The sequence below is a fragment of the Kryptolebias marmoratus genome, linkage group LG8 (genome assembly GCF_001649575.2).
Source record: "Kryptolebias marmoratus isolate JLee-2015 linkage group LG8, ASM164957v2, whole genome shotgun sequence".
NCBI lineage: Eukaryota > Metazoa > Chordata > Actinopteri > Cyprinodontiformes > Rivulidae > Kryptolebias > Kryptolebias marmoratus.
The window spans coordinates 8413409-8427496 of record NC_051437.1 but is presented as its reverse complement, the minus strand read 5'-3'; the positions used below and the strand labels follow the sequence as shown (position 1 = coordinate 8427496).

The 14088-nt window shown below is 39.7% G+C and overlaps 1 protein-coding gene across 1 annotated transcript; it reads left to right on the top strand.

Moving 5' to 3' along the window:
* Positions 1-320: 320 nt before the first annotated feature.
* On the top strand, positions 321-7560 carry tcf15 (transcription factor 15). Its single transcript, XM_017439030.3, has 2 exons — positions 321-6337; positions 7053-7560. Exons 1-2 carry the CDS (start codon positions 5855-5857, stop codon positions 7113-7115), a joined length of 546 nt encoding a protein of 181 aa, XP_017294519.1. The 5' UTR covers positions 321-5854; the 3' UTR covers positions 7116-7560.
* The last annotated feature ends 6528 nt before the right edge of the window (positions 7561-14088 follow it).

The window sequence follows — 14088 nt, the reverse complement described above, 5'->3', positions numbered from 1 at the left end:
TACGTGGGATATAATGGCAGTAGGTTGTATTTACCACACAGTCTTCAAACGTCTAATGTAGCTCTGTTGGCTTAAACTTTTACATGGAAATTTGCACTGATCCGTCCTGCAAAGCAGAGACTTTCCTCCATTCAAAAAGTAAGGAACACTTGATTCTCATTAAAAGTCTCATCACAAACCTCGTCTTTGTCCTCTAATATCAATATGTTGATTTGAAGGTTTAAGCAGAGTGTAGTGTCGACTGGAGCCTGATTAAAATTCACAAAGGCATTGCAACCATTGGTGGAAAAGGTAAGTCCAAAGTTAAAAGGACTTTCTTTTTTTTTTCTTTGCCCTTTTGGGTGGCGATTTAACTCATCCAGTTCCATTATATTTAAAAAGATTGATTGCCACTTTCCTGCATTTGCTCTGAAAGTGCCCTCATTAATCACGGTACATGTGGGCTTTATGCTTCTGCTGTGGCTGGTCAAAACTATTGGGTGTTTCATAAGAATATACGAGTAGAAATCATTTTAACGTGGTAAACAAAAAAGTGCTTTGACGTTAGTGAGAATATGAAGACTCGAGCTGAAAAGACTTATTGAGAGCACACAAATTACACCTGAGGGGATTTATTTTAAAATAAAGACGGAGTTGGCTAGCATAAAATGTGTTTTTACTTGGAAAAGAGGACAAAAACAGAATTGTTAGAGATGCAGTGGGTTGGTGTAAAGTGGCTGAAGCACCATTAAAACCTTAAAGGTGAAGCCTCATTTTTATGTATTTAAAGTGTATACTGTAGATCCCAAGCAGTAGATTAAAGGAATAGTTCAGGCATATTGAGGTATAATTTTCTGTAAAAGCTATGAGCAATTAATATCTTACCTGCTGTAGATGGCTCTTTGATCGACCTCAGTTTAAGTCTGACAGGACTAAATGAGCGACTGGTTAGTCTGAATGCAGCTGAAACCAAAGTGGATTACATCCCATCTTCAAACTCCAAACACCAAAATTTTAATGTGAATTTGTAAATCTTTGTGTTGCTGTCAGTTTAGTATTGTACATAGTTATTTACATAGATGGAATTCTGTGGTCATTTGGAAGTGCAAAGAGCAGCAGCAGCTAGCTGTAGCATTTCCGCTACAGCTAGCTGCTCCAGGTATTTCAGCAGTAATTTTTATAATGATTTTGCCAGAATAATGATGTAATGCAAAACTGACAGCAGTGTAAAGGTTTATAAATTAACATCATCAAAATTAACTTTGGAAGTATGTTTGCCTGGACTGTATTTAGCTCATGATAACTGGTCCAAGTGGACCCACTTTCAAAGTGGATTTTACCATCAAAAGAACTACAGTCTTCAGAGTTTTACTGTGGTTTATGTGAACACTATCTTATAAACCTTTACATTGCCATTGGTTTTGCATTGCACAGTTATTCCGATGAAATTATTATTAAAATTCCTGCTGGAAGTGCACCAGGAGGGCTATAGCCAGCTGCTGCTGCCACAATTTGTGCTTCCAAATAACCACAGAATCCTATGTAAATAACTGTTTAATGGTAATGGTGATCCACTGATTAGCTGTCAGTTCAGTCAGATTTAAACTCAAACAGGTCATTCAAAAAGCTATCTACAACAGGTAAGATAATGATTGTTCATATCTTTTCCACAGAATCCCATTTCTAAATGGCTAAACCACCCCTTTATTGTAAGTACTGAACATTAGGAGAAAACTAACACAACTAATGCACTTTTATGTTAACATGCTACAAGTTGGAGTAGTTCATCATGGCAGAATGCAGGAAGATTTTCATTTTATGGTTTAATTTTTATCATTTGTAACACAAAAAGGCCAGAAATCTTGATTGCTTTCCATTTTTCAAATTCAGAAAATGACTTTATGTTGAGAATAGTCCTCAGCTGCACTTTCTAAAACAGCATAACTGAGTCTCCCTAAAAATGTAAGGCTTTAAATTGATAATTATTTTTTCTGATTATTCTTTTTCTTTTTTTATACTTTTGTTTTTTGTTTTTTTTGTTCAGTGCAGTTTTATTGCCACCACCGGACAACAATGCCTCTCTTTCACTCTTTGCCCAAATCCACTTATTTCTCATTTCATTTTTTTCAAGTCAATAATTTCCTTAAAATGCTCGTTATTGTTGTTTCTTTGACAGCCTGACACAAACACAACAAAGTACTGTATTTCTTAGATTTGGCTACAGAATTTAGAGATGAAGTGTGTTTTTTAGCACAGCAGTGGGGATCTTTTTGTTGTAACAAAGGAAGGCGTCACATGGTGCAACAGCAGTGATGGCAGCTCCATGTCACAGAGGAATAAATATTTGCAGGTACTCAGTGCAGCTCTTGTTAGCTGGATCTGTTCGGTTTTGATTTCCTGGATGAAACGTTAACGGCTCACCAGGTAAATGTCCCGAGCTCTTTATTTAAGGAGGAAAAATCCCACAACTCCCCATCCGTGTGGGTAGATGAACAACCCCAGGCTCCGTGGATGTGTTGGAGACGACAGGAGAATTTACAGAAACCACTTTAAACGCAGTAAGTCCATGAACCTGATGTTTAAAAAAATAAAAAATAAAAAAAGGATTTAACTTCTGTAACCCTGCCACTTTCAGGAAGTTGTACCACTTCATGTGCAAATCTACAATTATAAAAAAAATACCAAAATGTCCCTATTCTTACCAAACGGAAATGATAGTAAATGGTTAGGATAGATAGATAATGTAAAAAAGCAACACAGAGAACGCCAGATACAAAGAGTGTCAGGTAAGTTTATTGGTCTAATAAAACTTGAAGCCCTTTCACATTTACTGCAAAAACAAAAGTCTTTATCACAGAGCTTAATATTATTTTTGTAAGTTCTTGGTAAGAAAACCTCTGTCTGTTTTTAAGGAGGCAGTGTTCAGATTCAGTGAGGGGGGTGAAAGGCTCAGAGTCGTCAAATGACAGGAGAAATTCAAAGGCCTAGCAGTCCTTGAAGGAACGCATGTTACCCACCACCTTTTATGCCTCAGTTTTAGACTAAGATCCTCTTACGTTGAGACAGAGTTGGAGCAGTTTTGGTCAATCCTTGAAAATAATATGCACAATCTCCTGTGATGCAGGAGTGTCAAACTCTGTTACACATGGGGACCAAAACTCAAAACTTGGTCCCAGCCAAACCCCAGTCTCATTACTTATTTTAAAACAACACAATAACCTAACTGTGTCAAATTATTCATATAGAAATACAAATGACCTTTTCCTTATGACATTTTAGGTCAAATTAGGAACATGTAAAACTTATTAAATAAAGCAAGAAATATCAAATTTAAGATACTCTGGCATTCATTTCTAGTGCCATACTTTCTATCAACAACTTGTGCATTTTGTATGTCTCAGTAATACGTTTTATCACAATCAATCAAATGGGTAAAAAAAAAACTTACTAAAAATTTGAACAGCTGAAAACTGAAAAAGATATTTAAAACAGACTGTTGCTCTGATGCATAATAACTCAAGCCTTGGATACAAGTTCATTAAGAATGTGATCGGTCTCATTTGACGTTCTGTGCTGTCCAATTTATTTTCTTTTAATTTTTAAGCGAAACGAGTAACAATACAGACTCAATCTGTCACAGAGTTGTTGGCCAGATCTAATACATTTAATAATATTGACGAGGGGAGCCAGATAAAATGTTAACAGGGGCCAGATTTGGTCCACAAGCCTTGAGTTTGACACATGTGGCTTAGAGTATGTGTTGCGAATGTGAGCTATACTACCACGCCAAATTTGAGCATGGTATCTGTAAAACTGACTGAGTTATAGTCCATTTTTGTGTTTGCTGAGATCACACCAAGTTAAAGTTCATCCACAAATCATGACATTCAATCCAGTAGCTGTGAAGACGTTTAACTCCAAAGATTTCAGCCCCATTGGGGCACAATGAAAATCAGCAAACTATTTAAAAGTTCTGTGCAGATCACAGTGCTCTAATCATTTTAATGGTAAGACATGCCCATACCAGTGTGTGTGTGTGTGCGTGTGTGTGTTTTCTCAGCCCTCTGAAGCCCAACAACCTGGACCTCAGCAGGTGGTAAAACCAACATGCTTTCGGCTCATTGGGGTGAACAGATTCCCTTTCATGGCTCCATTTGTGGACTGCTTGGAGCACATCTTAGTCCACAGCCAGCCACCAAGACACCCATTAAGGTCTCAGCAAGAGTTCACGATGTGTAATTAGCTGAGACTTGCAGCTTAATCTGCCACCTAATAGCTGAGTAGATTTCTTCCTCTTTGGTTAATATTCAATAATCCGATATCACAACACGTGAAATTTGTACCTTTCAAAGGTAAAACATGAAGCTCAGCAGGTCTTTATTTTTTCAGCAGATTGTTGCTCTGCAGAGGCGTGTGTTCGGCCCTTTAGAAGCCCTCCTTCAGCCGGCAGCTTCCATGTCTGATCCCTGGCTGTTGATGCAGCTGAGACATGTTGAAGGGGCTGCAGTTTGAGTCCACTGATGTGACTTCTTAGAAAGGGCCTAAATCATCCATTTGCCACCACTTTGTTTTTCTGAACTCGGGGCAGCGAGCAAATAAATCCCTGTCATTCCAGGATCATCTGTTGGTTGTTTATTTACTCACACTTAACTTTCTCCTGCTGTCTGAGCTGCAGCCCTCACCGGGAGACGGAGGCAGCCCCTAAAGTGGGGACAGAACAGCAAGAGTCTGTGCTCTAACAATCCTCTTGTTTTATTGTTTTTAACTTTTACATATAATATGACAAATTTATTGTGTCTCTAAAGAGAATATTTACATAAAACACCATGTTTTCACCTCTTTTATTTTTGGCTGGCTGAAGCAGATCACAGCAGGGGCAGAACAATAAACATTTCAGGTTAAGAAAATATAGTGACAGTAAAATGACAAGAAAACAAAGTTTGGTCCCTAAATGCCTTTAAAAAAAACCCACAACTTTCAAATGTCCAACTGTAAAATGATTTTAAAAGTCTCAACTTAGAAAATTTTATAACGTTTGTTTGATTTTTCTGCAACTTACCAAGTGAAAAGTATTTAGTCCCACGCTTTAAGGTTTACTCTGTGTGGTTATAAAACTTGCACTATTGATATTTTTACATTTCATTCTTTAAAAAACAGTTTTTATATAAATGGTACTTGATTAGCACATTTAAAAGTACATTTTATGTACCCAACACTTAAAAAAAGGTAATTCTAGATAAATTATTTGGATAACATGTTGATAGATACATAATATTAACACTTTACCACAGCACAGGTGTTTTAGTATTTTTACTTTGTTTAATATTTTATGTTCTTATATATGTTTTTGTTTTATATTGGTAATAATGTGTTTTCATTTGAGTATTTTATTGCTGTGGTTTTGGGATTAATTGCACAGCACTTTGTCTCGCTCTGGTTCTTGTAAATGTTCTTTATAAATAAAGTTGTTCTGATTAATTACTCTGACTGTAAATCACAACAAATAAATTGTGATTCAGCAGGTTGGATCAGTGTCAGATAAATACAAAAAAAAAAAAAAACATTCTTTGCAGGTTTTCAGTGTCTTACTCGTGATCCAGTAGGTTTTTAACCATTTTAATAGTTTTTCTTCGAGCAGTTTATGGAGTCTTTATAGAGGTTACTGTGCGTGCAGGCAGCTCCTCCCATCCAGCTATAAGAAGCCAGCTGACCTGCAGGCTGGGTGCAGCCTGCTCGTGTCCACCACACACCGACTTATGAAAACCCGGACAGCTCCATAACCGCAGGTGGTTGCAGACTTTGCGCCACATGGAGACGTAGCGGGCGTCCATCCTGGGTTCGTACGCACACTGACTTCACCGGGGCGTCTTGGATCATGACGTTTGCCATGCTGCGGCCCGTGGCCACGCACCTCATCTACTCGGACTTCACCGTCACCTCCGAGGAGGACGACGAGAACCGCAGCGAGAGCGACGGCGGCTCGGAGCAGAGGTACTGCGGCTCGGCGGAGAAGCGGAGGCGCATCTCCCGCAAGCTGGAGCCGGGGGACACCGCCGTGGTGATGAAGCAGCGCAGCGCGGCCAACGCCAGGGAGCGAGGCAGGACCCAGAGCGTCAACACCGCCTTCACGGCTCTCCGGACTCTCATACCCACCGAGCCCGTGGACAGGAAGCTGTCCAAGATCGAAACGCTGCGACTCGCCTCCAGCTACATCTCCCACCTGGCCAACGTGCTCCTGCTCGGAGACGGCGGCGCGGACGGCCAGCCGTGCCTCGGCTCGGTGCACGAGCAGGGGGAGAGCGGGGGGAAGCAGCCCCGGAGCATCTGCACCTTCTGCCTGAGCAACCAGAGAAGAGGGGTAAAGAATGGCTTCGTCCTCCATCCGTGCAAACATCTGCTCAAATCTGCTTAAAGCACGACAGAAACGCCTAAACTCAACTTGTTGCTTTTGACAGTTAAAGTTGAAAAAGTCATAATCTGATGTATGTTTCTGTTTAGATTTGCTGCACTTAAGCAGCTATTATTATTATTTTTATCATTATTATTATTGTTGTTATTATTATTATTATCTGAGGTTGGATTGTGCGCAAAATGGTCCATTTTTACGCACCAAACAGGCTTGGCCCTTGCTTTAAATTCCTCAAACACATGGCTGGTTTTTGTTCAGCGCCTTCACATGGTGCAGTGGTTCCCAAACGTGGGGTCGGGATTCCATTGTGGGCCAATAAAAAACAAGTGGGGACTCTTGAGATGATATCCAGTAATCTAATTAAATGCAAAAACGTTATTTCTGACTGCATAGTTTGCCAATATTGTCAGAAGAGATAAAAACAGCAGTCAGAATTAAAATTGTTTTGTTTCTGTTATCTTTAAACCTGTATTTATTTGGATTATTAGTAATTATTTTTACTTTATCAAGCAATAGTTGCGGGTCACAAGTCTCCCAATCTCTTATTTTTGTGCTCAGAAGATGAAAACTTTATGGTGAAGTTAGAAAAGAAATATGCAGCGTCTGTTACAGATAAATTCAATGTTGTGGTAAAATGACTGAGATATGTTTTTCTCTTTTCCAGATTAAGGACGGAAAGGAGTGTTTAAAAATGCGAGGGCTGGGTCCGCTGCGAATGAGGCGCTGATTGAAGACCAGCGAAGGATTAAGCAACCTGAACACCCTCAAAGACTTTCTCAGGGAAAAACCGAAGCTGGGTTTTTTTTTGTTTGTTTGTTTTGTTTTGTTTTTTACAGAGCGGCGCACACTCGTGTACTTGTTGTACACATGCTGGATTAAATGATGGAACCAAAGAAGAGACTACAGTATTTATACTTGAGTGGGAAATCTGAGCATTAGACTTTCAAAGATGCTGTGCATTTGTTTGAAACTTGGTCGTCTTGTCCCTTTTTTATATTTGGCAGAAGTTTTAAATAAAATATATTTTATGAAAAATGAAAGTTTTTTTCCCCCCATCTTATTCTGATCAAATCTGCTTTGAACCTTTTACAAGAAAATACACATTTTTGCCACAATTTGGGTATTTAGGTATGTATTTCTAGTCAATATCTGAAACGAGAAATTGGAGCCATCTTTGTTTGCTTTTTTTTAGAAAAATAATTTCCCAAACAGCTATCGTTTGACTAAAATTACTAAAAACAAATCTTGTGAAGCTACTGTACTTATATGAAGCTCTATCACAGACTTATATCCTAATCATTATTTTGGATGAAATGTATTTTGGCAAGCATACAAGTTTCCATGGTTACAAACCCTGATGTTGTTCAGGAACCCTCTGGATCTGCCGCAGCAAACGGTTCAGGGTCTCTGGTGTCACTGACTGCAGGTTTTTTTTTCCCTCCGAATCTCACCATTGCTGTTTTTTGAAGTCTGTTTCCGATTAGTCACGGCAAATAGTAGTCCACACTGTGGTTTGAGCCCCAACACAGCTGTTGGTGTGTCAGAGAAATAAATCACTGCTGTGGGCCCAGTGGACAAGGAGAGATGGGGTGAGAGGTCAGAGGTCACAGCAGAGCTCTATGTGAAGTGAAATGTAATGATGGCAATTGATGCAATGCAGCTTGTCCTTTTTGTCTTTTCTTGTTAGTTTAGTTTGCATGTCAATAATAGTTGAGGTTTGAACCTGGATGAATTTTAAATGGGCTCCTAATTTTCCTGTTCAAGTTTTTTTTCTATCACAGCAGTGTCCATAGAGCCACGTCAATATAAATAACTTTCACTGGAAGATAGCAAAAGCAGCTCAGTCTCCGCGGGTCTCTTTCTGTCTGTCTTCTCCGGTCTTCAAAAGCCGCTTGACTGAGCGCTCCACCAGGCAGTCTGCAGCTCCGACACACGGACGACTGACACACAGTTCCTGTCTGGCATCACACTGAATAAGTGTGCAAGCTCAGTCCTCACATCAGAGCAGGGCTCCCCGGTGGCCACGGAGGCTCAATGGAAAGATAATTTTGAGGCAGTTAAAGGTGCATGTTGGGGGTCTGAGCTTCCCCCAGCCTCTGTCTTCAACCTGTCCCTGTTAGGATAAGTCAAACTTGTCCTCCATGTTTGGAGACCGAGGCCTCCTCAAATGGCTCCCTGAGGCAGGAAGATGTCACGTAGCCAGAGGAAGGGAAAATAGAGCACAGCCGACCTCTCAGAGGAACTCTCTGTGCGGTGGGGCTTTGGGTCATCGCCTGTCTTGACATCATCCGGCACTGGGACCCAGATGTGCAGCTCTCTGGTGGTGAAGCCATCCTAACAGTGAGTCTTCAGCAAATTCAGAAAGAGAGAGATCTTCTTCCTGTTTTTTCAACCGCATGACAGGTAGAATAAATTGATGTCAGACACTCTGTAGAAGAGTTGAGCTCCAGGAAAAACAGAAAGTCAGCAGATCTGACCAGTGTGGATCTGTTTAACTTGTCCAGCAGCTGGGAGCCCAGAATATCTGTCCTGGGACCACTGCACAGGTTTACCTCCTCACTTTGCTGTCTATCCTCTTCCTCTTATGGTTGTCTCTTTTTTTCCAAAGCAGTTTTTTTTAGCAGGAAGACTTTTTGCAGAGACGAAATAAAGCTCAAAGCTTCTTTTTTCTGCCAGTTTTGTGACCTCAGATGAAAAATAACCTGAACACTTGAAGAAGCACAAAACAACGAGAAGAAAACATCTGTTACCTGTTCTTGATTACCTTTTGGTCTCATAATCTCTTTGAAGGATCCAGACAGTAATGTTTTTTTCAATTTGACTTATTTAGGTAACATATTACCAGTTGCTTCCAGTATTCACATTATTTAGGTTTAAATTGGATAATATGAGACAGTGTTAAATGTTAATGCTAACCTTGCTGTCAGTCAAAAATAGAGTGCACTGCCAAAAAATAAGATGTTGAAACTTTGAAGTTCATGACGTCTGCAGCAACTTTACAAAAAGGGGATTGGGGCACGTTTGCCACGGTGCCGCACCATGTTAAACAACACTTGGGAAAATGCAAGCCCTCCCTCCTTCAGTTTTAGAGTTTTACTTGTCAGGCATTAATACTGGGCTCTACAATTATTCAAATGTGACCTCAAGTGTACAGCACAACATATTTCATCATGTTATTATTTATTGAACAAACATGAAGCCACAATGGAAAAGCTGTGTGTCAAAAACTAAGTCCACACTTGCTGATTCTATAGGATTTAAGAGGTTCAGTGTCAGCCAGGTGCTGCTGATCAGATGTATTGATTACCTGATCATCATCAGTGTGAAGCAGGGGTTTTGTCAGCTTGCTGCTCTGCATACAGGTGTGTGTTAACACGATGCCAAGGTGGAAAGACATCAGCAACAGCCTCAGAGAAACAGATGTTGCTGCCCGTCGATCTGGGAAGGGTTAAAGATCATTTCCAATCAATTTGGATTCCATCATTCTACAGTGAGAAAAAAATATTCCCCGGTGTAAAAAATTTCAGACAGTTGCCAATGTCTCGGCAAGTTCACCCAAGGTCGGAACGTGCAATGCTCCAAGAAATTATAAAAAACCCAAGAGCGCCATCTGAGATTCTACGGCCTTCATTTAGCAGGTTAAAGGTTAAAGTTCATGACAGTACAGTTAAAAAAAAAGACAAATATGTTTTTGGAAGGCTTGCCTGAGAAATCCTTCTCTCTAAAAAGACCATTTCAGCAGGACTTATATTACAAAGTTTACAAAACATCTTGGACAATGTTTTTTGGGACAGATGAGGTCAAAGTTGAGGTGCTTAGTCATAATGAGCAGCAGCAAATGCAGCATATCAGCACAAACACCTCATACCAGCTGTCTAACATGGTGGTGGAGGGGTGATGGTTTGGGCTTGTTTTACAGCCACAGGATCTGGGAACCCTGCTGTCATTGAGTCGATCATGAACTCCTCGGTAGATTAAAGGATTATTTTAAACTCAAATGTGAGGACATCTGTCTGACAGCTGAAAATTGGACCAAACTGGGTCACGATTCAACAGAACAACGATCCCAAAAACAGCAGCTAATCTACAACAGAACGGCTCAAAAAGGAAAGAATCGGTCAGAGTCCAGACCTCAACCTGACTGACATGCTGTGGTGTGACCTGAAGAAACTATTTATGTATTTATTTAATTTGTACCTCAGCCTTGGGGTGATCTTGTTTGTTGTATTTTTTTATATAAAAAGTTGCATATTTTCACTACAATAATCTACTATTTTTCTTTATAGAACATGCATCAAATGCATTAAACATAATGCTGCAGCTATGTCAAAGTAAAGTCTAACTTATTCCTTCTTTAGACACCCAGGCAACTTGTCCCTTTCATGCAAACGTTTTTTCTTTTATTTTCTTCCTAGTTTTCTTTTTGTTTTGTGGTTCATAATTGGGAGGTTTTAACTTGGACTTGTGATTGCAGCTTTTAACTGCATTCACTGGTATTTCAAGCTATTATTTTCAATAGTATATTATTATTATTATTATTATTATTATTATTATTATTATTATTATTATTATTATTTCCGTGTTGCACAAGATTTTAAAGATCACATCATTCAGAGTTGTTCATTTGATATCAGGCTTGTTCTGTTTGTTTTCAGAGAATTATATGATTTTCTTATTTAGACATTTATTTATTTATTTATATAGTAGCAACTCACAACAAAAGTCATTTTAGGGCACTGTACAGAAAAGGAAATCATTTAATTTTAGTGGGAATATGTACTATAGTTTATAAAATTCACAAATTCTATGCCAAGCAATATTATTCCTAGATTGTTACAAAATATGTATTTTTTTATTTCACACAGAGCCAAAGTTGAGAAACTCTTCATTACAACATTAAAAAAGCTTGCTGCATCTGCTCTTGTCTCCAGCTTTGAGGAATGTTTTTTTTTATGAAAAGCAGAAGAAGAAACTGACACATTCACTTATTCTGCTTGATGCCAGTTCTGTGATCCAAAAACACAGAAGAGGAAACAGTTGTATTTCATTCAGGAAGCAGGGTTTGATGAATTGTGTTGAGCAATGGCAGCTTGAAACAACCTTTACATGTGAAACACAAATCACAGCCTGGTCAGCTCAGAGTGGTCCTGTTCTCGTCTCTCAAAGTTAAACTAGATGAACCAGAAACAGGAAGGATGTAAAGAGGTCTTTTTTTTTCAGCATCATCTGGGAACGTGGTCCTGATTCCCAGATGGGTGCTTATCCTCGGCATTTTGTAGTCTTGCCAAGAAGTTCTTGTTATACAAACCTTGCACATGGTAATATTTTAATAGTACTTGCTCTCACAGTCCGTTTCAGCATGTTTTAAACACCCATTGGCTGCAGAGATGGGCCCCCGCTCCACCTGCATGTCAGAGATATTAATGGTTGTGTGTCATTTTGCGGCTTGAAGCTCAGACGCCTCCCTTCCTATTTCACTGGACATGGCCACTTTTCCACACTGAGGAGGAGGAAGTCTGTCTGCCCGACCGTCAGCTGAGCTTCTGTGGGGGAGAAAAGCCGTCCGAGGAGCCGGCCGTGTCTCCTCAGACATGCGAGAACAATTGTTTTCATGTGCCAGAGACTTTGGCAGGGCCTTCAGACAGAGGGAGGATGATTGAGGGCTGCGGAGAGAATAGAATGGGTGGGTTAGTGTTGGGGGGTGGGGGGAGCTGGTTCAGAGGAAATCCCTGAGAAGAAATTAGGGAACAATACAGATCCTCGTTACAGTGCTGTGTTTCTGCCGCAGACCCGGCCAATCAACCCCCGGCAATAAGCAGCCTGCCAGAGCTCAGAGGCAGAGGTGAGAATCCAGCAGCGCTTTAGAGAGGGGTTTTTGCTTCCTTGAATAAACAGTGAAGTCGGCAGAGTGATGCTGGCTCTGTTCCCTCACAAAAAACATGGATACAACAATACTCACTGTAACAAAACAAAGATATTATCCAGATCAAACAGAAGGAAAAAATGATCTGAGTGGAAACAGAAGTACACACTCCCTACAGCGTGTGTAGATGTTCATTGTTATGGAAGTTTGACATGTAGGTGAAATCGAAAGAATATGAATCATGTTTTACCCACGCAGGGGCTGCAGAAACCAGCTGCAGAAACAGGCTGCAAATGCAACACTGACTCAGTAACGACTCTTAAAGTTCACAGAACAAGTCTGTTTGTGCTCTATGTTTTAGCCGTGCTTCTGTTTGTCTCAGATTTGAGGACCTATTTGTCATTCTGCAAGCAAACCAGCAGAATGGTTTTAAGAATGACAACATCAGTAAGTTCTACACTTCAGTCCTTACAACGTCTGCTGAGATAAGCTTTTACTCTGATTACAACATCATCTCTTACCAAATTTTATCAGAGCTCATTCCACAGAATTGGCTTGAACTTAAGTATTGATATGCATGGAGCGCAGGAGTGACTAACTCCCTGATTTTCACTCAATGTCACCATGAGGTCAAAGTATAAACTTGTCTAGTATAGACCAAAAAGAAGTTATCTTCCACTGTCAGGAAAGGCAGGCAATCCTATAATTGCCTGTGTGTGTGTGTATGCATTTTTGTCTTTCTGTCAGTTAGTAAATCATGTCTTGAATCTGTGGATTGCATGTCTAATATAAACAAGCAAACTGGCAAAATTTGTCCATTCCTAATTTAAGTATGGTACGATCTTGACTCACCTTCTGTCCCACAACATCTGAATGCAAAATGTAAAATAATTGAAAGAAATTTCCTTATTGTTTTGCACTTTTTGCTGCCAGCAGATCCAATAGAGAGTTCACTAGCACATCGGTTTACCATTGTTCTCTCCAGTTTGAAACAATGGTTCTCAAAATGTTCTCCACTGCACTTTTGTACCTTTTATTTTTAACTTTTAAACAGTTCATATTAAAATTTCCTCTGAGCCAATTAAAGGGATCCTGATTGCCACCAGTTACACCACAGTTTGAGAACCATGGCTTTAAGTAATGCTAGTTAAATTATTATTCTGTTTATTTTTTGGTTTGTTTTGAGTTTATTGGTATTTTGTATTCACACAGCTGTGTGACTGCAGCCCAGTCCAACCAGAAAAGGTTTTATGTTTGTGTTCTCAAGTCAGTAGTACCACAGCGTCACAGTTTAAGGTTAGAAACTGTGAAGAAAAGTATCCATGTATCCCCAAGGGTTTTGATTGTCTGACTGTTTGTTTTTTACAAAACAGGAAAAACAAATTTCAAAAAGTAAACTGTGTAACTTCTACCAGTTTCTTTATTGCGAAACACATACTTTCACTCCTACTCCTACTGTGAAATGTCTAAAAGTGAAAGGACAAAAGGACATTTTGCATAATGGGTGTTGAACATGTGGCTCTTTTACATGTTGAGTGTACGGACTGACACAGTCCAGCTCGTCTGCCTTTGTCTCTGAAAGTGTTTGTGGCCTGACTGAGATTGCTCGTTGTGATCCTGCAACATCTGACACTTTAGACCAACGCAGCTCAACATTTTGGTGTGACATTGGGTTGATTATTGAAGTTAAAAGCCTAAATCAGATGCCTGATGCCTGGTTGTGTCAGGAAGTTCCCTCCAGGATATCTGCCAGCCGACCTATTAACAATAAAAATATTTAAAATAACACAGCAGGTTTAAAAATACCAAAAATTTCTAACTGTGTAAAGTTTTACCA

Excerpts from the sequence above, each read along its gene's own strand:
- tcf15 (XM_017439030.3), top strand. The coding sequence starts at position 5,855 with ATGACGTTTGCCATGCTGCGGCCCGTGGCCACGCACCTCATCTACTCG. Across the intron at positions 6,338-7,052 it reads TGAGCAACCAGAGAAGAGGG|ATTAAGGACGGAAAGGAGTG; the intron begins GTAAAGAATGGC and ends TCTCTTTTCCAG.